At 33.2% G+C, this 27,653-nt stretch overlaps 1 protein-coding gene across 1 annotated transcript; it reads right to left on the bottom strand.

Moving 5' to 3' along the window:
- Nucleotides 1–812: 812 nt before the first annotated feature.
- LOC129218024 (apolipoprotein D-like) lies at nucleotides 813–23,476 on the bottom strand. Its single transcript, XM_054852203.1, has 4 exons — nucleotides 23,399–23,476; nucleotides 4,898–4,983; nucleotides 3,581–3,688; nucleotides 813–977 (listed from the first exon to the last, which is right to left on the bottom strand). The coding sequence occupies exons 1-4, from the start codon at nucleotides 23,434–23,436 to the stop codon at nucleotides 829–831; spliced, it is 381 nt and encodes a 126-aa protein (XP_054708178.1). The 5' UTR covers nucleotides 23,437–23,476; the 3' UTR covers nucleotides 813–828.
- Nucleotides 23,477–27,653: the final 4,177 nt, after the last annotated feature.

Genomic DNA, 27,653 nt, shown 5'->3' with positions numbered 1-27,653 from the left:
CGAAGAAAGTAAACTATTGTAGCACCGATTGATGCACCACGTGACTTACAATGTACGTATTTCCTCACACTTTATGCGTTCAACTGGTATAATGGTCAGCAAAGCCGCCTGCCTATGCGAAGGTCCCGAGATCAAACCTGCTGTTCGCATGTTGCGTTTTTTAACTCTCGTTTATTGTATCGTAAAATTTCAGCGGCATGGGCCCATTCCTAAAGAGAGGCCGAGGCTTGTGAATTTGCTTTGTGTCATTTACATTTTGCTGTTACAGCAAGCTTGACCGAGCCCATTGGGTGAATGCCCGGCCCGGTTGCTCAGCGGCTGTATCCACCTCCACCACTGATAAAGCCTGGTCATTATTCAATAAAACGAGTTTCTTTAAGTCCTACTAACACTGAACACAACCAAAAAATACCCTTCTGATGAAAAACTAAATGGAGTGTGACCGCACCATGGGTAAGGTCCATTAAACAGAAACCAATAACTGCAAAAATGTAAATTTTGAAAATTTGTTGTGTGGTGTTATAAGCAAGCATATTTTGCATTATATTCAATAGTGTAATGATGTCAGTTAGCCAAGTCTGATTTTGGTGGGCCTAATTTTAATTAGAATAATGAATTGTCAACTGGAAAATAAAACAGTTCAATGTGATGAACAAACAAGTGTTTTATTGCAATACATTTGAAGTCAGTTACCTTACATACACAATTTAAATAAGTGAAAATAAAAAAAATGATCATTGAAATGAATTCAATAAATTAATTTCTGTGATGATAATGTCACATAGCTTAATTCAAACAGTTTTAGTGATCACATATCTTCCTTTCTATCTAACCTGAGTATTGTTGTGATGTGCAGTTTTCAAAGTTTGAGTCAACAAGTCCCGCTCTGCTGACATCTATGCTATCAAGATAATTATATATATGCTGCTTATATTCGTTTCCAATGGTTTTGTTCCGTGATAATATCCACAGATTTTCTACGTAAAAAGAAAAGATGTAGTTAAATATATACCTTAGTGAAGTAAATATATTAGTCAAAAATCCTCATATATATATATATATATATATATATATATATATATATATATATATATATATATATATATATAATATACTAATAGCCAAAAACACTGATCGAGTAACGCTCTGAAGTCACCAACAATGAAACTCGCTAATACACACGGAATGCAACAGGGAATGTCGCACATAAAGTCCAAAACATATTCACCGCCAGAAGGTGCACGTCCGACAAATCCAGTTGATATATGGTTCAGCGTATGGAAAAAAGGTAGCATTTTACGCTAGCCTGAAAAGTAGTGAAAATGTGACTTACGTTATTCAGACTTTGAGGTTCGGATATGTATTTATTGGAACACTTCCAATTTGACGGACAGTCTATTTGATAAAAAGGCAATCTGCACCTGTGATACCATGACTGGTTATTTTCTGGTGTTTTTAAATAAGCGGTGAGCATCTTGCACTCGTAGCCGCATTTTTTTTTTTTTGGAAAAATAGTGAAATTTCTTCCTTCACCTATTTGTAGGTAAAAGGTTTGTCTCAATCTTCTTAAAAGTCACAGTTTGATAAAAATAATCCGCTCTCATGCGTACCGTGGTATCTCCTCTCCCTTATAGAAACGAATACAGTGGATTATCTCTATCTGAACAGTCCCTCAGTGTGAACACCCCGATATTTTGAACACATTTTGATGGTCCCGGCGGAACTCCATAGACTTAACATATCCTGACCACTCTGTACTCTGAACACCCTGTAATAAGAACACCCCAGCCCCAGCATCATAACGCTATTTTTAGCCTCATTCAATTATTATCTCTCTATATACTGAACATGTTCACAATCGGTACTCTGAAATTCCTATGAATCAAACCGGAAAGCTGAAATACATTCACAATTTCATCACAATGATTGAAGGGCAAGAAGGGGGAAATGAAGAGAGCAAGAAGAAAAATTACTGGATATTGCTGCATCACATAAATTCATTCAGCTGAGCAATGTAAAAAAGCCTGAAGTTTCTGCGACTAAACTATATTTCAAAAATCCAATCATTGTATCAAGTAGTATCGAACTTGTCGTACTTAAGTCGTACTTAAAAGGCGAAAGTAATCGCCTTTTAAGTACGATTACTTTCAAGCAATATGCGGCTAAGAATCACCCGGAAACTCTTTCAAGAAAACAATTTTGATGGTAAAAGGTACTTTGCATGAAGGTATTTTGCATCATACACAATGCAAAAACAGATTAAAATTACTCTTTTTTTTTCTGGTATTGCACCGGTAGCTGTATTGTAATATTTTATTGTTGAATCTTATGTAAAACTTTTTAAAATAAAAACGAAAAAAGAAATGCAAGAGTTTAGGCCCTTCTGTGATGTATTAGACATTACACAAGTCCCCTATACAAAATTCAGCTCCTCTATCTCAGTAACTGGTATAGTTTACTGAACATAGTAAGAAAAAACAAAGGAAGTACATAAGTACTGAACATAGTCGATTAACGCAATTACATTTCTGGTCTTCTCTGTATAATAAACGCCCGCATAATCTGAACAATTTTGCTTGGTCCTATGACTGTTCAGATTAAAGAAAGTTCACTGTACTGATACAAAACTGGAAGAAAAAAAAAATTGAGTTTTCTCATTTCATGCCTCAGAGATTTTTAAAATGTGTGTTTGAGCTCAATACTTCAAATTTTCAGTAGGGAGGCATCTGAAACCTCTTCTGAACTTTACCAAAAGCTCCCCGCCCCCCAGTATAGAGTGGTATACTGTATCTATGAAAATACAGCGAACAAAAGCACTGCATCACTATTGGAAAAGTGTGAAAATAATACCTTGTGCTTGAATGTTTTATGCAATGATGGTATTGTTTCAATAAAATATAGTTGTAGGTTTAATCACATTCACATTTAGTTAGGATTAATAAGTCATTTACTCTTAATTATATCGAAAAGTGAAAAAAGGTGCAAAGTGCAATATTTAAGAAATCGTAGAAAAAAAGCATACATAGGTGGCAATAAGCAATAGCTGGACAAATTTTATTGGTGATGTGAATTCCACATAACTGAAATCATATTACATTTACTTCTACCAATATACATCCATGAGGAGCATTTCAGTATTTAGTAGATCCTCCACGAGCTGCGAGAAGAGCTTTGAAGCTATCAACTTCTGAATGTACTCCTGCTCTTTCAATGAATCAGACCATTGCTTTCTTGCAGGTCAGCAGGAACAAAAATACCTCAAATATGCAAAGCTCTTATCAAAACCACAAGTATACACTTTGATGAAAGCAAACAATAATTCTGTATGGATATGAACGAAGTATGTAGTTTGTTTCCTAATATTGGCAATCATGTTTATTTTGAAAACAAGTATGATAAGTTTTGAATCGATATGGCACCTTCTGTTCGGAAATTTCTGATAAACACATGAGTGTGCTCAGACTTTTGACAAGGAGTGTATATTTTTCTGATTTCTGTTATTGAAACTTTCAAAGTATAATAATATGGAAAAAATAGTAACATAATAGATCTATGAACTTCTTAAAATCAAGATACTGACCTGTATGTCCTAAAATCTGACTGTACTTTGGTGATTCAAAGCATCCCCATACGACCGCATAGTCGTCATAGTTTGTGTCAATGACTCGGTATCGGAGGAATAATGATACTATAAACAAATTTGAACAGTAAAAAAAAAAGCATAATTGATAACTGCTGATTTATGCAGAGGATATAAAAATTATAATCTTTAGATTTTCGATTAGTGATTGAATTTTTGGTGTTTTTATGCCAAGCACAGAGACAATTAAATAAATATAATAAACAAATAAACTATGTGTGCATGCTATTATTATTTAATATATTGCCTTAAAAAGACTTCAAAATGCTACTTAAATTTTAGTTATGCAAAGCGTTTAGTGGGAGCTTCCCGTGAAGATTGAACAACAGCCTAAATAATATTTCTTAATGTTATAGGTACGATCACTAGCAGCTGATACCGGCACTAGGACATGTGTTTTAGGTGCAACCAAAAATTAGAAGATGATATCCGAGTGGACACTTATAAAGAAAAAAAAAATAACAGAAACAGATAGGTGCCTACAGATCAGCTAAAATTTGCTGAAAAGTAAGCACTGCAACTTTAAACACCGTTTTTTAATTTTAAAAGTTTTGTACAATTTTATAACTTCAATTCTCGATACTTCGTTATACTTCGATATAAATGTCAACTACTAGTGCTTGTGTCAACTACTAGTGTGATTTAACATTAAATCTCTCTCTCTCTCTCTCTCTTTTTTTACATAAGTTTGACAATTTTAGTATACTTTAGGAGAAAGAAGACTGTTATTGAGTAAAAAACAAATATATTTAGCAAATGTTCACAGTGCTTTCTGTTATATACACCCAAACCTGTTTTTGTGCGATGGATAGGGACCGCATAAAAAATCACATTAAAAAAATTGTTCGAAACTTCACGAGTAGCTATAAAAAAGTTTTCGCAACACAGTTATTATTTTTTTTTTTTTTTGCAGTGAATAGGAACCGCATAAAATAAAAGGTCTAACGTAGAAGGTAACCCAAAAACTTACGAAATAACTAGGAATTGCTTCCTTAAACGAAATCAAAATAAACCAAGTGATGATAATTTTGCCGAATAGTCAGACAAAATTTCCCGGATAAGGAAATTTTTGGAAGGTCACCGTGACTTCCCATCGGGTTGCCCCTGTCGTCACTTGAAGATTCTCACTCGCACTTGTTTTCCAAATAATTTCGTCAATTGAATTCTAATATGATTGAAATTTTCATATACCGCAAAAAAAAAAAAAAAAAAAAAAAAAAAAAAAAAAACAGATTTGAGTGAATTGACAATACTTACAGGGCCCCATGACAAGTTCCATTTTTGCTGGTTCCTTAGCATCGGGCGTATGGAGATATCCTCGCATCAAAGTCACTCTCCTGTTCCTAAAATTATTTGAAACGAAATTGAAGATGAATCAAAAAAGAAATCTTTCTTCCTTCTCTACGTGAATCGATAACTTCAAAAAGGGCATAAGTACAAATAATGCAACTTTTTAGGAATCAATAAAAAGTGATTATTTTATTCAGAAATAAACTAAATTCTACGGAAATTTTCATGACTAATCTATAGCCACAAGTAGGATCATTACTTCACCTTAAATTACGTTTCATTTTGTCATTAAAATTGATTAATTCTTCTTTAATTTGGACTTTTGCCCTTTCTGCAATAAATATCCTGAAAGACTAGTTTAGAGTGATAAAAATGTAGATCAAGTGAAACAGATTTGTTTCAAACTGATTTATGATAATAAAAAATAATTTAACAAAGTGAAAAAAAATAATAAGTGAAGTCCGTATTCATAAATTCATCATCTTAAGAAAATACATCCGTGTATTTTCCAGGGCTGTGGAGTCGGAGTCGAAGAGTCGGAGTCAGACTGATTTTGGGATAAAGGAGTCGGAGTCGTTAGAAAACATGCCGACTCTGACTCCGGGCTTCTTTTTTACTTGCATTTTCGCTGACTCTCCTTGCATTTTTTTTAAAAACTGACTACCAATTGGATCGATTACATGTATAAAAAGCTACTAATGAGAAAATAACTGCAATTATGGCAATCAGCTATCTTGAGTGCTTACCGAACTTTCTGTAGCCGTCTCCTACTTTGCTTGCTTTTCAACTTAACAGATAGCAACTGTCAGCAAACGGTTTTGTTGTCTAACATTTTCAAGTAATCACTTTCAAATAAAAGTAGAAATATAGTGTTTTGTTCAATCTCAGTTATAAAATAGTTAAAGGAAAGTAACAATTTAGTAAGTCGAGGCCCGTAGCTCGGGTGGAAACTTTTGAGAGTGTTCGGCAAATTCAAATAAGTTCTGACGTGAAAGCACGAATCTAAAAGATCCGATGAAATAACCAAGTGTTTTCTTTCTTTTTTTTTTTTTTTTTATCAAGACCATTTCTATATGCTTAATTCTCCCCAAAAAGTATGGAACAAAATAAGTGCAAGTGATTTCTTGGTTACAATACTCAATAATTACAGTTAATCTTAAAATCTTCATATTAAGGTTAATTCTAAAGCAGACTATAATATTTAAATTAAAAATTTAGCAAAGAAGAAATATAGGTATAGTAAAAGCTATTCGTACAAATTTGTATACCGCCGCATTTTGTGTAAAATTTGCTCCTGACGTATATGTGACTTCTTTCGTTGAAATTTTATTAGTGAAATATAATTTAAAATATGTTCGGGAAAATTTTCAGAATTAAAGTATTTATATTTTTTACAAACTCTGAAATTAACTTTGGGTGTCACCTACCAGATGGGTGTCACCTGGGGCAAACCACCCCCTCTCAAGAACTTAGACTTAGAAAAAAAAAAGCTTTTTTTTTCTTTCAAGTTGCAACTTTCAAAAATTAAAAGCACACGATTTTATCAATATGTATTTGTTAAACATTAAAAGGAGGCAAATTACAAATAATCCTTTTAAATTATTGAAAAAAAAAATGGTATTTTTAAGTCATCTCACTTTTAAACTCGTAACAATTGGTAAATTTGATTTTTAAATTGAATTTCTAACGTTGTTGCATCTTGGGTTTACAATAAAATACAAGATGCAAAATTTTAATGAAAAGGAATTAATATTTCAATCTCTGTTTGTGGTTTTTCCCTCTTCCTGAAGGGGGAGAGGGAATTGAAAAAATACAAAAAAAAAAAAAAAAAAAAAAAAAAACTGGAGTTGGAGTCGGGCGTTTCAAAATCCAGGAGTCGGGGTCGGAGTCGACCATTTTCCTTCCGACTCCACAGCCCTGTATTTTCCTCTTTCTCTCGTCTTATTTTTGTGAAAAATTAAAGTCTGGTATAAAAAAATAAAAAAAATAAAAAATACAAAAACTAACAAACTGAGATAAAAAGCAAAAGTTTTACATGTGTATAAAACTATATTCATATTCATCAAATACATCCTCCATGAAAATCTTTTTTTTTCTATCCTTCTCTTGTCTAGTTTTGTGTACCAAGTTCGATGTACATATTAGTATGAATATGTTCAAAATTGCACCGAATAATCATTTTGATATTTGTTATTTCTTCCAACAATATGAAAATTTCCCCTTTATACTCAATTTTGGCAAATGTAATTCAGACGACAAGCGTTACTTTGCAATATTCTCTTGAAAACCGTCTGTAAAATAGCAAGTCTGAAACCGATCCTTTGATTTTTTATCGAATATTTAAACATTATGAGTGTTGATAATTGAAAACATTTATCGCCCAGTAGAATCTTTTTCCTAAATCTCAATTTAGGAGATAAGTCCTCTGAAAAAATGAAGAGTACCTGTTTTAGCAGTTACAAATTTCATTGTTTTCAACAGATTTGACGGTGAATCTAGATGTTATTTCAGTATTTCACGTATAAGAGATTGGGTTTCACATGGTTATAATTTGTCATATCTGTTTAACATTCGGTTTACTGTCCCGAAATCCCGATCGCAATTAACAAACGAATGTACTCTCAGAGGAAAGTCATCAGCAGTCTTGTTAAATTTCCTCAGTGTTATTTCTAGAAAAATTCTCCTGCAGCGTTGTTCTTATTTTGACCTGCGTATATCTCACTGAAAGCATACAGTTTTTTCGCAGTTCCTAGAGTGATGTTAATAAAACCCCTGACCTATTAGCGAATGTCATACCAATTCCATGAATTTGAATCCCCCCTAACCCCCCGAACTGACGAACCTACTATTACCGAAAAATCTAGTTCTTCTATAATCTTGCCATTGCGTCTTACTATTTCATCCTTCGCGTTTAGTGCAGAAAGGGCATAAGTCAGGGACTGCCCTTTCTGCACTAAACGAAAAATGTGATCCCTAAATAAAGTGCTTTGTTGTACAAGGATTGACTTCCCCGCTACACTAGTCGATGTCTCTACATACAAATATGGGAAAACCACAGCTAACTCAATTTTGAAAAAAAAATGTGATTTATGCTCTTTCTGCAATAATCGATTCACCCCCGTAAGACATTAAAAAGAAATTTAATTCAGGTATAGATCGAGATTAGTGGTAACCACTCGCCACTTGACGACTAAGCAATAACAGAAAAGTGTCATTCGCCACCTGGTCGCTGTATTTAAATTTCATTAGAGCAGAATGTTAATCGAGTATATTAAGCAAATGAGATAATTAAGATATGAGGAATGATAATAAAATATTCTCTGCGTGCACTCATGTGCCTGTGTTAGTCCCTGTTATAATTCATTAGTGGGGTTATTATTAATTTATGTATCGTGGATATTATTTCTCAAAAGTGTTTTTTGTGAGAATGCCATGACTCCCTCAATACTGTATAGAACTTCATAAGTAAGACATCATTAAAGATTTTATTCACCACTTCGGCGAAAAATAGGGAGACAATTCACGTTTTGCTTGTTTTGTCAAAGGAAAAAAAAAACCTGATTCATTCAGTCTATTGTTTTTTTATTACTCATTGCTTCAATGCATAGCAGCCCAAAATGGAGATTCATTGGTTCAGTTGGTTAGAGCGTCGTACTAATAATGCAAATGTCTTGAAGTTCGAATCCCCACTGGTAGAAAAATATCATTTTGATGACTTGTTCTACTTATCAGAATTCTGATGCAAATTTTCTTGAAATATAATCTAAATTCATTGCATGATTATGAGCTGCAGTACTGTGATTTTTAAAATCAGGAAACAAGAAATTAACTTTGACATGCTGAATCGCAGTGTAGCTTTTTAAAAATACTTTAGCAAAATGGAGACATCGATTTTAATTTATTTTGCTGCTTTATTATGCATTGCTTTAGTGTATAGCATGCCGAAGTTAAATCCCAGTAGCTGAGTTGGGCAGAGCGACCTATTAATAACACGAAGGTCATTTGATTTATCTTCCTATGGGTCAGGAAACGAAGTTTTTGACTGTGTAATTTTCCTCAGCTGAATTCTGAGCCAAATTTCCATGAATTTCCATAATCTTTTAATTGGGGTAGGATTGTAAACCCGAATTGTGTTGTTGCATTGAAATCAGAAAAAAAAAACAACAACTTTGTTTAAAGATGGTAAATTGCACTATTATATATATTATTTCTCAAGGGTGTTTTTGCGTGTTGCGCAATAATTTAGTTAATACTTCATTAAACTTCAAAGGTAAGACATTTTAAAGATTTTTTCACAGCTATCAGCGAAAAATAAACAAGTAAGTTACATTTTTGGTCTTATTCAAAGAACTATTTAAAAAACCCTGTTTCCGAATTCTTTCTGTTGAGCGCGAATGCCTCACAAAGGTCAGTTAGTTGTAATTATTATCATTATTTTCTCTTAATGAATTCTCAAACTGAATTTTTTTAAATGAGAGCTTTTGTGCGCGTAATGTACGACATCATGAAGTTAATTTTTATCCAGAATTTATGGTAGTTATTGACTAGAGTTACCCGTCATAGTTAAATCAGAGATACTTTTAAAAAAAAGTTTTGAAACCAATCATTTTAAATAATTGTGTTTAAATTTTAGTGGAATGTCAGGAAGTTAAAAGACATAGTACCGTTTACCTCTGCTTTAGGAAAGAAAGATCAATTCATGTCTTTAAGGGGTTTTTTTTTGCTTTATTTAGGTTTTATGCATTTTTGAAATATTTACCAGTCTTTAATTGATAAAGGGGGGGGGTATAAAATTTTACTCTTCATTTATCTTATTTTAGCAAGGAATTTATTTAATAATATATTGCAAGGAATATAAAACAAATGAACTTAAATCTCGTTACAACGAACTTCAGGGATTGGAAAATGTTGGTCGCTGTCACGGGAATTTCGTTGTAATGGAACTCAAACAATGTAATGGCAGTTGAAAGGACGTTGAACATTTATTTTGCTGAAACGGATCTTTCCTTGGTTTGATTTTCGCTAAAATTATACTTTACTGTATATTCTCAGCGTTGGATAAGAGTCAAATTCGTAGTATACTGTTAATAGAAATCTCTTAAAATAAAATTTCTTGAGAACCCAGTTCAAGTTCCGACGGCCTGAAGTTGTACAGAGGTGAAACTGGGCACATGAATTTCCCCGAAAAATTATGAATTTTTCAGTACCCGGATAGAATTTCAGCTCGCTTTTGTTCTTGAAAAGTTGCGGCTTTAAACAGACAGATGCACAAATTTTAATAGGAGATATTGTGACGTTTACCTCTGTTTTATGAAAAGTCAGTTCAATTTTTTGAGGGAAAACATTTTTCTGTCGTATTTAATATTTCTGTAATCCCGCAGAATTTACCACTCTTTACTACACTCCTGTTTGTGAAAATTGCAACACTACGAAGGCGTGTGGTGGCCAGACAAAATACTAATTTCTATCTCTTTTTATTATTTATTTGGTTTGAAAATGTAATCATTTATTTGTACCATTACCACTCAACTGTGTATTAAATTTCATTCAACTATAATGCTGCCTTCATGGTGTTGTAATTTTCACAAACAGGAGTGTAGATGGAAAATACGCATTAAAATGCAGTGCATTCTCCAAAGCCTCTTCCAATCAATCTACTGTGAACTTGAATCCTGCGTAAAACCATTCATGGTCTTGAAATTTTAAAAAATGTACATTTTCGTACCAACAATCAGAAATTCATGTGCATTAGAGTTAGAGGTTTTTCAGGCCCTAATTTCTAACAAAAGACTTGTGGGAGCCTTGTAAATTCCACCAATCGTGAGAAATATCTTACAAAATTGAAAAGAGTGAGGGATTTTTGAGCTCCGGTGAACTCGCAAATTAAGTTCTATAGCAGAGGAGCCCGTGATGCTAAATGTGGATTTACTAGAGCGTCGTCTGTTAGATTTTGTAGCTTAGGTTATAAGAAGAAGAAAATGTTATATAATGTCCTCCTTTAGTGGTGGGGAAAGTGTCTACTGATATTCATTAATGTAAAAAAAAGTAGTTACATGGACATATTCGAGCGTGTCAGATATTCTTAGTTTGGATGCTCCAATTTGTCTGTGAACCAAAGGTATGTTAATCTGCCGATTTGCGTGGCTATCTATCTGGAGGGATAGAAAATAGAGGGAAAAAAATTATATTAATTTGAATTTTTGGCATCTTGAATCCAAATTATGTTTGCGCGTGTGTGCTTGTGTAGGCGCATGTGGGTGGGTGCGTGTGTGTGTATGTATGCATGTGTGTGCGTGTTGTGTATGCAGTGCTATGTGTGTGTGTGTATGTAGGCATATGTGTTTGTGTCTGTGCGTAGGCATGAGTGTGTGTATGTGTGTGTATGCGTGTGTGTAGGATATGGACGCAACCTGGAGACGGTTTTCGCAAGAGGAGCATCAGCATCGTGAGGCCGGTCGACGTGACGGTGGTGCTGGCAGAGGGTGCTGGTGGGAAAATAAAATGATAGGAATTCAAAACAGTCAAATAAGAACAATAAGCAATCGTGATTGCTCAAAAAAAAAAGTTTTTTTCGAGCGAGTCAGATATTCAGAGGGAATGTTAAGTGAACCTTAAAAAGGCACCATTCAAAAGACTGATGTTTAGGAAGTAACGAAAGCTCGTAGCGAATTTTTGAAAATGCAAAAAAAAAATAAAATAATAATAATAATAATACAGCCGTGCTAAGCACAAAAGTGGTATCTGCACTTTTCATCAAAATTGAGTTACGGTTATCAGGTGCTTCTTTGTCACATATTTCACCTAAATACAATGTTTTATGGTCATTTGTCAATGAGAAACATTTTTAAAAAAAAATCTGACGAAGTTGCATCCGAACCAAATACATGGAGGCACTAAACTTTAAACGGAATTTCTCATTTTGAACTCAGGTCCCCAGTAGCACCAGAACGTTCAAATCTGGTACAGAAATCGTGTTATTGGTCGAATGACGGTGTTAAGTGTTACTTGCACGTAAAATGAGACGTACAGCAACAGTGATATTATCACGGTGCCAGTTTAGTTCCGAGGTGACGTCATATTAGACGTTCAAAAAACGTTCTAATGCCACGGTGTTATTCCCGTGCTAAAATAACGTAATATTTGACGTTCCGATATCACTGCATCCGAGCGCCCTCTATATCTGCATACCTTGGAATAGTTTCAGAAACTTTCTTTGCTTGCCAACTTCAACAGCTTTCGGAGCAACTGCTCAAAAACAATCGGAGCAAAGGATATTCTTTTATCAAAAGTAAGTGATTAATTTAATTATAATTATTTTTAAATCATTCACATGTAAATTTGGTTTATAAGTCGAATTTCATTTAAATTTTCAGTTAATTGAGTTTTTTTTTCCTTAGCTTCGAACATTCTGCAAAACTTAATTGTTCCATTTGTATAACTTAATATCAATGACTATTTCGCGGATACATTTTTTGCTAACGTCTCTTGGTGAAATTTTCATTTCTGATCTGAATCCGAAATGATTGCTACATTTATTTCCGTAAAAGGGGTTGTTTTAGTTATTCCATGCAGAATGCGTATTGCTTGTTTATTTTATCGCAACAAAACAAAATGGCGAGCGACTACCAGCTGTGTTGATTGTCATCACCTGGTGCTTGAAAGTTTTCTGCGTTTATTATTTCTGCACAGATTTAACAAACAAAAAAGACTGGCAAAAATCAACTAATGAATTGGAAACTGATGGGGGAAGAAAAATAATATTAAACAGAAGCGTTGACTTTAAGAGTTAAAATTATCTGCTAGTTTTGTCTGTATTAGAAAAATATTCATCCTGTAACAAAGTGTTTGAACTCAGATTTTTTTTAATTTTTTTTTATTTTAAGTCTTTATTTAGAGTTTTAGATTCGGGTTTTAAATTTGTAACATCTTTTTGACGGAAAAAACCCAGCCTTGCTCTTGAATCAATCGGCATCTTATAAGTGGAATTAAATTTTATTTAATTATGAGTTGAGTATGTTTTGTGCAATTTTTAAATGGAATCGAATTTCTTTATCTTTACTAATAATAAAACTGAAAGTCTCTCTGTCCGGAGGATGTCTGGATGTCTGTAGGATGTCTGTGACGCGCATAGCGCCTAAACCGTTCTGCCGATTTTCATGAAATTTGGCACAAAGTTAGTATGCAGCATGGGGGTGTGCACCTCGAAGCGATTTTTTGAAAATTCGATGTGGTTCCTTTTCTATTCCAATTTTAAGAAAAAAACTATCATTAATGACGAAATTATCATAAGTGGAACCGTAACATGGGCACAAGCGAATTGGCGAGATACGAAATTATCATAACGTGGAACTGTAACGTGGGTACAAGCCGATTGGCGAGAAAATTCACCATACATTATTTGTAAATATACTGGCGAACCAAAAGACCTTTTAATTTTTCTATTACGGGCAAAGCCGTGCGGGTGCCACTAATGTCGAATAAAGGGGCAAAAAAATCCCCAACTTGACCTTTTCATATTTTCATGAAATTTTCAAAAATCTTACTCTTCCACATCTTAAATTTGTAAAAAATTTTAAAAAAGAATTCAATCATCCATAACTTATGATTTTGAAATTCGTTAAAAAGTATTTATTTTGCTGGTCGGCAGTGCTTTCATGCTTAACTTCAATTCTATGGGAACTTCAGTCTTGTAAAATAGCTCCTTTTAAAAGACAACTACGTGCTCTTTGATTCGATATGTAAGCTGAAAAGATTTTCAAAAAATGCTTCTCACAAAATTTCAAAATTTGTTGAGATATTGTCTTTCATCTCAAAAAATGAGTGCTAATCAAGGTTGTTTGTGATCTCTAATTTCCGAAAATTTTCGGCCGACACATTTTAAAACTAAAAAAAATATTTAAAAAAATCTATTAAAGTGGTACTTTTCAAATGATTTCAAATTATTTTTCTATGCATATTTGACAAGTTTTTTTCACGGGGGGGAGGGTAAAGGGGGGCAACTTCCAAAAATTTCAGTTTCCAGAAAATTTTACTCGAATCCACCATCACCCCTGGTGCTAATCTCTCAATAGTTCCAGTGAAAATCCTTTTTTTTTTTTTTTTTTTCAAAATCTCAAAAAGACAATATCTTAAAATTGAGTTTTTTTTTCTAAACATTAAATTATGTGAAATTTCTTTTTTTTAAGAGTATTTAAGCTACTGACCACCACACACAAATCAAAGTGTATGTAATTGTCAGCTATTACACAATCCTGATGCTCCCATATCTCAATGATATCCCCATTGAGATATGATTTCAAAAGCACCGAAGGAAGGAACATTAAAAAACCTCAAAACTTCATTACGCAGTAGCTGCGTCTCCCGGCTTTGCACGGTCTACCTCGAAAATGAAAGTTGTGTCAAGTGACGCGTGTTCAACAATCACGCTTGAACAAAAAAAAAAAAAAAAAAACAGTAAAATTTTGCGACAAATTCCGGAAAAATAACCAAAAAGGAAACGTTTTAAGTCTACCGATTGCAGGAAAAGCCTCAAAGCAAAACCCAGAATTTTATTTGTTTATGTTCAAGAAAAAAAAATGGCAACAGATCTTCCTTCTCAATGGTTTTCTTCACGCTATAAATTTCAATAAAAGCATTGTTACGGAAAGTTGAGATGAAGCACTGATAACTTGAATGGATGAAAGCCATCGAAAAATAGAGATTTTATGTCGAGAAATCTAAGTATTATCCTATGTATTATCCTCATATAAATAATAGTCGGTGATCAAGTAACCCGTGTGTTTCAACAATGAAACTCGCGCCACGGCATGATAATTTGAGAATGTTTTGGTAATGTTTAACATGCAGGGAAATGCTTAATCGTGACAAGGCTGAACTCTATCCGAAGACTTGACTGTTTTACTGGTAAGACTCATTTTAGGAGAATAAAGAAACGTAAAAAGGGTCAACAATGACCACTATCTACTGGAGTTAATGTTTAATCCACTGGAGTTAGGGTTAAACTGCCAAATTTAACTTAAACTACCAAAATATCACCAAACAGGCAATTGCTGCGTTTAAATGTATATCGAAACAAATTTTCACTAGAGTTTAGAGTTGATCCACTGGAGTTAGGGTTAAAATTTAAAACTACCAAAATATCACCAAACAGGCAATGGCTGCGTTCAAATGTAGAAGCAAATTTTCACCTGTCATACCGTGACGGGTAACATTCTAGTAATAAATAGTTTTCAATTGACATCTCTGCTAATTATTATGGGAGGATTATGTTAAACAGCCAAACATAAGACGGGAAAATTACGAATCCAATTGTACCTGGTTTGATGATCAGTTTACTGGCGTTCGGGAGAAGTTACTCGGACATATGTATATAGATTAATAATAGATTGATAGGTACAGACTCTCAGATTTTAATTATATAAGATGATTTATGAAAGATTTTTTTTAAAACCATAGGTATCTTTATTATATAAAAGAGCAAAATTTTTATGTTAGTATGAAATGGTCAGGTTCAGTGCCCACCTGATTTAACACGAAGTCACCCAATACGAAATAGAACATAATGAAATTAAAACAGTAACAAATAAAATAAGCTTATTAATATGTTTTGAATTATATTGTCTACAACTCCTAGAAATTAAAGTCAATGACAAATCTTTGCATCTTTCGAATTATATACAAAATAAAATAGTTGAAGGAAGTAAATGTAATGCAAAATAAATAACAGGTAAAAGCATCTAAGCACTCATTAATACACTTGTTATAATTCGTTACGTAATTATAAAATTATTGGAAGACAAGCGTGTTAAATTACATACTTTATAGCATGAATTTGGGGGGGGGGGGGAAAACAACTAAAATTAGACATGTGATCCTCGCATATAATTTTGTTTCTTGAAAACATGAAAGTAAGATGCATACAAAATAATCAAAACAATTATATGTCACACCAAATAATCAAATGACATTTTCCCATTAAACCCCACGTATTCTCAATATAAAAGATACAGCATGTGCTTTTCTATACATAATAGGTCTTCTACAACCTCAAAATAGTGAATAGTATCAGAAAGAGAAAATTACTCCATCCAATCATGAACATTTTTAGTGAAGAGGCTTTGTTTGTCTGTATTGGAAAGGTGGAAAGGATTTTAATTCTTCCAAAAAATACTAGGTTAATTTTGGGAAGATTTTGATAGGGACAAAAACTTTTCTGTTTTTCGCAGGATATATTACCGGCAGAAATAAGATACTTTAGCTGTCCGTTATTTTCTAGGAACATTTCGGGGTTTTTTTTACAATGGAAAAAAACAAATTAGTGCACATCTCTTCTTTGTCCGACAACTTCCATTTCATCCTTTGTTATAAGTCTTAATAAACGCGATTTTGGAAAAATATCATTGAATATTTTCATATCTTGAAAATAATTCTAGTAATATCTCTGAATATATGTGTGGTACATTGATTCTTACCTTTCTTCATTATTTACTCTGAGATGTGCACAAAGTAGATAATTTAAGTAATGCAACTAGCATCTTCTCTTGAAAGCAGCAGGCCATGTTTTATATGTGTGCAAACTAGTTTTACTGTGTAGAAGTAGAATCAAGTTATGGCACCTAAAATTATTACCCAATTAGACTAAAAATACTAACCAACTAAGGTTCCAAATCAAACAGCAAAAAAACACGCGAAAATGATGCATAAATGCAGAAATAAAGAGTATCTATTTTTAAAATAATGAAAATATGTTTTTTGCAGTATGAAATGGTGGGAAAAAAAGTACTATCATAGAAAACGCATAGAACTTTCTTAGTGTTTTTTTTCCCCCATTTGGACAAATTAAGGGTCTTGCTCGATATATAGCACACAAGTCACAAAGATGGATACTCGAGTTGGATTTTGAAATTCCTTTAAAAGCAGCATGGTTTTTCCGTGATTAAAATTAGAATCATCCTTTGTATTTTTTTTCATGCATTATTATGTAATTTTTTTCATTAAAGAAAATGAAAGTCAAATTGTCTCTTATGTTAAAAGAATGTACTGCCTCTCTATGACTATTTCTAAAAAAATGATGAACACACTAGGCTCCTAAGGTATGATCAACGGTAGTATTGTACTATTGGATTTGAACACTTCGGGTTACATTTTTTTCCAACTTATTTAGTTTAATTTGTATCATTCAAAACATAAGAATGTTTATGTCAGGTGATTTCTGACTGTACTTCAAATTTTTTACGCACTTAATCTTATTAAAAGTTGCAATTTTTGTCTTTTTATTTGTATTTTAATTTCAGGCAGCCAAGGTCATTAATGGGACAAAACGATCAACGCCTTTCCTTTTAATTCCTTTTTGGTTGTTCCTAAAATCAAAATATGTGTAAGAGTTTATCATGTAAAATGAAGGGTATTTTGTGATTAAATTTTTTATTAACTTGTATGTATTACTTCATTGATTTTCTGTGTGACTTACGTGATTCTTTTGCAATTAACTAAGGAATAGAAGAATATAATTCACATGAGTTTTTCTGAGGGCTAAGAAACATCTTGCATTTTAGAGAGAGAGGAAAGGGGGAGTAGAGGAAATTCAGGGTTTTAACCACATAAAATTCTTTAATCAATCAAAAAGTTAATGCTGTAAAATAGCTTTAATAGGGAAGTCCATTGAAAATTTGAGACCCTTTTCAAGTAGAATCATAAAATGATTCAACTAAAGTAATTTTTTTTTATCATCCAAATATTATTCATCACAGACCAACTAAAAAGAAGCAGGTACTTCAAAAAAAAAATCCCTAGCAAATTTTTACATTTGTGATAGTTTTACTAATGTCGCTGTATTTCATTTTTAAAATTTATACCTCCATATATGTAGTAGACACATCTTAGCCATTATAGTGCATCATTTGGAAATTGTAAGAACTTTTAGGGGAGTCAATACCTTAAATATATTTTTTTTTCTTTTTTTGATACTCCATTTGAATACCCTTTTAATGATGCAAACTTTTTGATTGTGCTCATATGAGAAGTAAGTTAAAATAAGCTTTAAAAAATGTAAATATATTTTGATAAGGTATGATTTTCTTCTTTAAATTGCTATATCGAGAAATGGTATTTTTGAAACTAAATGTTCCTTTTCTCAGAACCTAGATTGTGTTAGGCTTTGAAATTTTTGCCACCAATTCCATACATCTAATTAGAATATTTTAAAAAAGCTTTCTTTCTGTAAAATTTTACTTCAGTATCGAGAAAAAAGTCTACTTAAGGTACAGAAAAAATTCATATGTGTATCTTTAATAGATTTTCAGAAAAAGGTACATGAACATGTGGAAATTAAGATTGACGGTATAGGGGGTACTAACGCCCCTTAAAATATGTATTTTATTTATTGAATTATTTTAATTTATTAACGTACAGGATTCGTCAAACCGGGCACAGCACGAAAAAAAAAAAAACCTCGTGGGTTTGTTAACACGGGCCACTTGAAAAAAAAAACTATTTCGATAAAGTGGATATTTTTTTCAAAATTTACCGCATATTGAAACATTTACTTCAGAAACAAACTACATATTAGATCTAAAATAAATAATACCAAGTATGAAAATTGGCATCTGCCTTTCTGAACAACTTCTTAAGTTTTAGGAATTAAAACTGCATATGGATTTCACGATTAATTAAAAAATATATTTTTGCTGGGAAGCCAAACTAAGCAATTTACTTAATTTATTTCAATCACTTTTGAAAATTTTATTTTATTTCCTTTCTTTTTTTTTGTATTGTTGAAAAAAAAATGATTTGATTAACTACATCAGGAAATTTCTTTTTTTAATAGATTTTTAATGCAAGATTGCAAAGTGTAAAGGTAGATTACAATAATATCATAAAATTAACCAACCTGTGTGATGACTATTCCAGATTCCATAAACTGTAATCATACCTGAAAATTTTCTCACATATTTTGAATTATTGTGTGCAAAATTATTTTGTGACTTTATAATTACTAATTTTAATATTTTTTAATACAATTCAAATTTTTATTTCCAACTTCTCGTGTGGAAGGATATATAAAATACTTGATATGATTCATGGTTATGGTTCATGCGGCTCTTTTTAACGCAAAATTTAGTCAGAGGTTTTTTTTTTTTTTAAACAAACTGAAGAAATAAAATACTACTAAATGCCTTTTGGGACTAAAAGGAAAGCTTTTCTCAAAATGTGACATACTTGCTTCTGTATGGATGAATCTGTTTTCTATTTATGGTGTGGTCATGTTTCAGAAAAATTAATTTTGATAATCTTTCACCTAAATACTAAATATTTTCAGTAAGTTTTTCAGATGTTAGCTAGCGGTGTATTTTAAGTATTTTATGTAAATGCTACATGGTTTTCAAATTCATTTTTTTTCTTCAATTTTGACAATTTTTGTAACAAATTTGAGTAGAAATAAATTCAGGATTTAAAATTATTCATATCTCTATGAAAAAAAAAGTAACAAAGTAGTACAGTTTAAGCAATGTTAAAAAAATGATCAAGATTAATTTTTTTTTCTTGTAAAAAAGTCCGCAATTTTGAACAATGACCAGGGTACTTGATAAAAAAAAATCCAGGGTAACTAAGGTTTTTTAAATAACCCGGTTTTTCTTCAAACCCTGTTCATGTATTCATGGGAAATTACTTTTGAAGTTATGTTGTAATACACCTTGAATAAGCTCAAGAGTCGAACCTCGAAATTGTGGTGTGGCTGCAAGACGCACTGCTATAAACTGCTCAAGGGAGTTGCATTTCAAGACAGTAAAGCCTCTATACAAGTGTTCATTTCATCAAAATCTGTAAATTAATCGGTACTTTTGTAAATTTTGTGTTATTATTTAGTCTGCAGAACAGAAAATATAAAACCCTAATTTACAAAACTGTACACATTTAACAGATATTGTAAAAAAAAGGTAAAAAAAAAAAACTACTTTTAGGAAAAACTGCAAAAAATCTGAGTATTATAATTCAAGGTAGTATTTACGGGCGGAATCGAAGCACCTTGTCTCCTCTCAATGTGCCAAAATTTTGCAAAACGTTAAATTTATGTGTGCTAAATTTGGCTAAGCTTTGATATTACCTGGATTTTTGTATAAGATATTTTTGCATTTTACTAGAGAAGCGAAAACTCCTCTACTTGAGTTTTCGAGCATCAAAACACTTCTGTACTAAATTTGAAAAAGATCCGTTGTAAACTAGAATTGTCAGAGGAAAAACCCTTTATGAAGGAAGGCCAAACTCCTTCCCCCCCCCCCCCCCCCGCTTTGTAAATTTTTGCGCATCAAAGGAACTGTGTGCCAAATTTGGCAAAGATCATAACTCGATTTGTTAAAAGAAAAACACTTATTGGGGTTTTTCTTCCCTCAGGGTGGGGAGAAAACTCCCCTATGTGAATTCCTGAACATCAAAGGATCTTTTAAACGATCCAACATAAACTGAATTTTGCATTAGGGCGAATCTTCTTTGGGGGAATTTCCACCCCCATAGGGAGGCGAAAACTCCCCTATGTGGATTTTTCAGAATCAAAGAAAGCTATGTGCAAATTCAATCAAAGGCCCAGCGTAAACTAGATTTTTGTAAGAAGGAAAACCCTCTATGGAGAGTTTCGCCCCTATAGAGAGGGGCGAAAGCCTCTATGTGAATTATTAAGCATCAAAAGACCTATGATCCAAATTTTGCAAAATGTGTACAAGAAAAAACCCTCTATACATCGTTTCCCATCGGCAGGGCGCGAAAACCTCAAGGGAATTCTTGAGCATCAAAGTATCTACGGGTCAGATTTGGTAAACACAATTTGTAAAAGGAAGTCCTGAATGTGAGCATTTGCACACCATAGAAAGGGGGCGAAGACTCCCCTATGACACTTCTCGACCATCAAATGATTTAACAAAATTGACTGTGCCAAGTTTGTCAAACATCCCACATAAACTGGATTTTTTTTGTAAAGAAAACTCCTCATTGTGGTGTTCTTTGAAGGGAGGTGGGGGGGGGGGGTCTTTCTATGAGGAATTTTCGATCATCAAAAGACTTCAGCACGAAATTCGGCAGAGATCTGACGAAAACTGAATTTGTGGATGGAAAAACCCCTTATGAGGTACACAATTATTTTTTTCGAATTTTTTTTTACCTGTGAAAGCAGAATTTTCAATATTGCTTTGCTAACACCAAAATGAAACGTCATCCTACCACTTTAACATAACGTAATATTCCACGTTCAAAATTGGTGCAAAAGTGGTGGTACAACACCATATTTCGACGTGCTTTACGACATCGATCGACGAGACACATAGACGCTTTTTAGACCGTTCTGAGAGAACGTAATTTGAACGTGTCGGCTGGTGTGCTCTGAACGTGTTATAGAACGAGCTTTGAACTCCTTTGTGCTGCTTGGGGTGCAGATACGACGTTTGCGCTTAGCACGGCAGAATTAGTTGTCATATTGAAATACTCGAGCGTGTCAGATATTTGTACAGAAGGTTCAGCTTGATGTTCCAGTCATGGTAGTCTGAAATCTGACGATTTTTTAGAGGGGTATTATTGATCTGACCGCTAGAAAAAAATCTCGCAAGTCATAATCTACTAACCAATGAAGTATTCCGTTCTAGTCACTCGCTATCTCTCCGTGGTTAAGCTTTAAGAGGACCGTAGCTTTGTGATCAGCTTTAATCGCTTATTGCGCATGTACACGCTCTGAACTTGCTAGACGATTATCTTCAACAGGCTACAATTCTCCGCATGGAGTGGCCAGCTCGATCCCCGGACTTAAATCCTATCCAGCACGTTTGGGATACTTAAGGAAGACGTCTAGCTGCTCTCAAAACACCCCCTCAGACCCTTGTCGGGCTTGATACTGCTTTGCAAGAGAAATGGCTCACGCTTCCTGTGGAACTAATAGACCGCATAATTGACAGCATCACATATCGCTGTATGTGCTGTATTGCTTCTAGAGGGGAACATATTCCATATTTAAGGTACTTTTCCTATAGCAAATTGACACTTTCGATTTGTTCCTTTTAGGGATGTGTTAATTTCTATTCTGCCATTATCATCTGATAATTTCTTTTTGTGTTATTTAATATCTTACTATGTGTTACATATTGTGAGTAAGTTTCATAAAATTCTACATGTAACTTTTTGAGTAATCGTCATTTTTGTGATTTTTCCTTAATTTCTGACAACCAGTGTATGTACAGTAAAATCTCGATAATTCGACGCTTACAACTCGAAAATTCCTTTATATCGAAGTTTACATCGGGTCCTAAACTCTTGAGACTTTTGTGGAAACTTCCCATAACTCGAACTACCAATAACTCGAACGTTTTAGCCGGTCCTTTGGGACTTCGAGTTACCGAGAGTTGACTGTAGATATTAAGTAACCAAGCTACAGATAGTTTCGATTTCAAAACACGGTTTTGAGAGCAGTAATACGTAACTTAAAAAAAGTAACAGCATTAATTCGGAACGTAATCCGTTTCTTTTCTTTTTTTTTTTTTTTTTGAGTAAACGATGATAATGAAACCATCAGAGGTTAGTTGTATTCTGAAAAAAAAAAAAAAAAGATGCTGTCTAATGTGAAACATACTAACATGCTTAATATTCGAGACAAATCTCGGTTACTGTTTATCTCCCCATTTTCTATCATCACATTTTCCCTTATAGGTCTAACTCATGTCTATATCATTTTTCAGTAATTCATCTGCGTTGTCATTGTAAGAAAATGTTTGAAAACTTCAAAGAATGAAAGAGAACATGTTTTAGAAAACTATAGGTCCATGAAAATTATAATAAACATGCTCTATTAATTGATAAAATTGTAAATAAATATACATATTGTAAATATTATTTAAGTTGGTCTTATGTGAATCGTTTAATAACTTGTCCATTCGAGCCATGAGTGATGAGCAAAATTAAATAATACAAACAGAAGCGCATCGAGCTACAAATTTTGGGAGGAGCAAAATTCAAGTTTTAGTGATTGATAAAACACGAGATTACATGTCACACATGCGTGCAAAACATCTAATGAGAAGGAACGTTAGGCATTATTAAAAAACAATTTAAAAAATTAAAAAAAAAAGAATGTCGCAATACTATCTCAAAATTTACCGAATCGTCAGTAAAATTTGCAGAATAAGGAATCTTTTTGGGAGATCACTGCGACCTCCCATCGGGGCGCCCCTGAATGTGAAACATCATTTCGTCATAAGCTTGACAATTTTAAATTTCAAGAACAATTTTAAATTTCAAGAAGCAAAATTTCTCAAGGAAATTTTGCTTCTTTTGCTTGTGGGGAAAGGGTGGCAAATTTCAAATCCGCCTAGAGGCGGCATGGGGCTTAATTCGGCCCTGATGGATGACCGCAACAGTGGTGACAAATAATATAGATAAAATATTCAGAAGAGCAAGATGATTTGTAATAATCAATGTCGGGAGAAATAAACTTACAGGATATTTATTCCATTTCTTCTGAACGTAGCTCTCATTTTCTTATTGTTCGCTGCACTCACAACCGTAGTAGCACACTTCAGGCCTCCTTCAACTAATGCAAACGTTCTCTGAACTTCGTACCATAAACCTTCGAACTGAAAAGAGAAAATAACTAGTTCAAATGCTCATTTTATCACTTGCAACGTTGCAAAACATTAAATCTCTCTGTTGAGAAATAGTAGTCTTATTTTACACATTATTAACTTACAATGTTATTGACAAGAGCTGGGGACAGAAAAGTCAAGAAACATAATTACAACAACGAGGTACCTGAGTTAAGGTTCAAAGAAAAAATAAAGCTAGTGATAAAATTTAAATTCGTTTAAAAATGATTGAATTATTAATAATAATAAACGTAAGAATAATAAACGTAAAATGGTGCAGATACAGAGATCAGTAAGTTTTAATGTCTGAAGTAATGCACATAGCAGTTGATTATGGACTGGCAACAGTGCAATTAACACGTTCATGACATCGCTCTGTGTCTGTATTTTGAAGTAATTTACAAGTAGAGGAGAGTGGTAAAGAATGAGACATGGGATTGGATTAGGTTCAGCATGGGATTGGTTTCCAATCCCGCGCTGAATTCAGTCCCGCGGGACTTCAAGATTGTCTAGTGCCAATCCCGCGGGATTGACTTGATTCTTCAAAAAATTAAATTTTTATGACAAAGAGAAAAAGTTGTGCTTTTTAGGATGGACGGCTTTTGTTACTTGAATTAGTAGTCTTCTTGAATTCCGTACAGCAATTGTAAAGCACTACATAAAAAGTGAGATCCTAATTAGAAATTATCGTTGAGTAAGCAAAAGTGTGCCGCTCGTGTGGGATGAAAAAGGATTACTCTAAAAGTAATAAAGTAATGCGCTTGATGAAAACAAGTGCTGTGGCTCCACTGCAATTGGTTTTATTTAAATTAAATAATTATGGTCAGTTAGAAAAATATCTGCATTAACTTTATCGCCTTCTGAAATAGATTTTTCTTTTCTTTTGCTTGGATTTTGCTCAAGAACTGCAAATTTTTGACAAAACCGATGTCTGTTGGATATGTGTTTTGCTGTATCTAATTTAACTTGCATTGATGCTTCATTAACGTTGTTCACTGTATCAGTGAATTAGATTCATTACAGCAAGATGTGAATACTGCTTGATTTCACCATTTCACCAAGTTGCAGTCTCAGTAAGTGTCCGGATAACTTTGCTACTTTTCCCCCTCACTTTAAAGAGGAATTCAAAAACTTGAGCAGAGCTTAAACTTATTGCACTGTCATGAGAGTCATCCTGTGTTTCATACGAGTTTCTGTCATCCCTTTTAAAGTCGTGCCGAACACATAAATAATGTCAGATTTTTCATTGCTTTCTTCTTTGGAGTGCTCTTTTTGTAACTTTTAGGTTTTGAGTACATTACTAAAGTTTGCAGAAGTGCTCCAACATTGCATTCAGGCTACTCAGCGGGTTTTAGAATATGAAATACTTTCTCTATTTTTTTAAGCGTTATTTACTGGATTTTAAATTTTAGTTATGGTTTTTGAAAACGGAAATTGAAATCTCAATATCCCCCTCTGAAAATACCAATTCATTCTCAGAAAAATATACTCTTTTTTTTTTATTGCGTTCCGAAATGGTAAATCCATTGTTGGCATATGAGACAGTTTTACTTGCTCGTCTTGCAGATATACGAAGAAGAAGATTCAAACTTTAGACGATGCTTGTGGAAATAATCGTTTCATGAACGGCAGAACCTGGAAAACACTCGAGTGGAAAACCATTTGCGGGATTGGGAATCCTGCGGGATTCGGGATCTGGATTTCGGGATTGGAAACCCTAGATTGGATGGGCCGCTACTAGCTTCTGTAAATGCAAGAGAATGTGGAGTAAAGTGAAATAATTCAGATAACTTACCTTTTTCAAAATGAACAAAGTAGAAATTTGTATTAAAAGTTACAGTATTACAAAATAAATGAACATTGTATTTCCAGAGCTATATAATGTAGACGCACGCGCGCACGCCATGGGCGGATACATCCGCTGACGTGCGGATACATTCGCCGCGGAGTTGCGCGTCGTCCGATAATCGTAAAAGTTCTTAAATAAAAGTTAAAGATTAGATCAACTGGAGATCAATTTGAAACGAATAAGAAGTAACAATAATATCTTTACTTCTAATTCGTTTTAAATTGTATTGATATTATTTATTTAGATTGTAAAAATTATTACAATATGTATATAGTACACCCGCGCGTTCGGTGGATGTATTCGCTGCTGTGCGGATACATTCGTTGCGAGCACGCGCATCTCGCGACAATCATTCAGGTTCTCCTTCTTTACTTCTAATTTGTTTAAAATTAATATTGCTAATGTAAAACGTAGTAATCATAGCTAGATAATATAGACTGCTAAAAGAAGCTTAGTTTTAAAATTTTGAAATTTAGCTTAGGTTTGCATCCATAGGCTCACATAATTGGCATGAAAATTAGTTCCTTGTAAACTCAAAGCATATAACTGCAAGTATTTATTTCTTATGATTAAAAATGTTTTTTTTTTCTTTTAGAGTCCGAGCACTGCCCCCTCCCCTTTTTTTTTGTACGTGATGATAGACAATGATTAGCTTGCAGATACTTTTGAGTTGCGTGCGCATATACTTTATATTTTTATCTGACTCTGTGTATTTCATGATAAAATTTGCATTGAAATATTATTTTTCTTCATTTCTGGCAGTAAATTGTAACTTTAAAAAAAGGGGAAAATGTTCAGTATTTTTTTTCCGTGAAGCCAAGTGAAAAATAAAGTACTTTTCTAATGAAGTATTGTTGATTTGATTATTAAAATATTTTTGATAAAATGAATAAGTAAATGAAAGGAAGAATGAATAAATGAAAAAATAATGAAACTATAAAGGAATGAATGCATAAATTAATTAATATATGAGTTTTCTCATATAGTAAAGTGTATATGAGTTCTCTCACATAGTAAGTGAATAAGTTAGAAAATGAGAGAATGAAGGAATAACAAAGTGAATTAATAAATGAAAGAATGTAAATGAATTAATTGAAGAATGAATACATTTATTCAGTCGTTTAATAAATGAATGAATAAGCGAACGAAATGAACTATTTCACTTGGGCCCATTCACCCCGTGTGTCTAAAAAATTGTGTTTAACATTTAAAACTAAAACATGCCTAATATCAACTAAATAATTACTGCACTGAACGCCAGTAGATCTCAAATAATTCTTAAAATGTTAATTACACAAACTGGACAATCTTATTATAACAAAAATTATTTTTTAATGAACCACAAAATATTACAATAATTGGACCTTAACCTATCACCGTATTATTGCTGTGCATTAAAATACACATAAACAAAATTGAAGACTGAAATTGGAAAACGCGTTAAGTACCCAAAAAAAAAATTTTTTTTTCTCGTCAAAATGAAGTAATCGCCAAGCATTTCACTGTGCCAAACGATTTATGCGTCCTATCTCTCCTAAAAGTAGGTAAAATAACGTTGTTAAGGTCCCCCAGTGGAGTAATAAGAGTAAAACCCGTGCGGTGGGGCGGTGGAGAGCGCTTTAAGTGCCATTGAAGGTTATTAAAAGTTAATTATCTTGGTTGGTCCAAGTCCATAATGCAAAAAAGTGGAAAACGTAGTATGTGCCAAAATCCGCCTGGAATCTTATTTTTGATGCCCTGTAAAATTTTGTATTTTGCACTTACTGCGTTTTCCATTTTCAGTTTTCAATTCTTACACACCACCTGCAGACTTGTGTAAAAAATGTTATTGTTTGATGATGAAAGTCCCTGCTTTGAATGAAGACAATGAGGGGTGCATTCAGAGCTACAGATACCGAGATTGAAGAGATGAAACCTGTTCAAGTGTAGAAAAAGGCGAGATAAATTGTATTCGACTTATCAGATTAGTTACTTTCCTGCAGGAAACTAATACTTGCATATTTCTTACAAGAGGCTTAAAATAATAGTGAGTTCATGTCTTGTACTTCAATTTGTAATTTTTTCTCTTTCTTTCATCTGTGAAGCGTTCTTGATAAGTTATTGAATTACACCTGGAAAATTCTTGGTTTTATATGAGAGCTCCATTTTTACTTCCTTTTACAAAAAAGGAAGTATTGTATTCGCGAAAAAATTTTCACTCAAAAATCGGCCTTAATTCCCATTTTGTTCACCCCCACATGAATGTTGAGTTTTTTTCGAC

The sequence above is a fragment of the Uloborus diversus genome, chromosome 3 (genome assembly GCF_026930045.1).
Source record: "Uloborus diversus isolate 005 chromosome 3, Udiv.v.3.1, whole genome shotgun sequence".
Lineage (NCBI taxonomy): Eukaryota > Metazoa > Arthropoda > Arachnida > Araneae > Uloboridae > Uloborus > Uloborus diversus.
This window is presented reverse-complemented; position numbering and strand designations above follow the sequence as displayed.

Bases quoted from the DNA above. Each gene is read 5' to 3' on its own strand.
- LOC129218024 (XM_054852203.1), bottom strand. From the start codon at position 23,436: ATGAGAGCTACGTTCAGAAGAAATGGAATAAATATCCT. The intron at 4,984-23,398 runs GTAAGTTTATTT...AAATAATTTTAG, and splicing joins AGAAATGGAATAAATATCCT to GAACAGGAGAGTGACTTTGA. The intron at 978-3,580 runs GTCAGTATCTTG...CTTTTTACGTAG, and splicing joins TCAGATTTTAGGACATACAG to AAAATCTGTGGATATTATCA.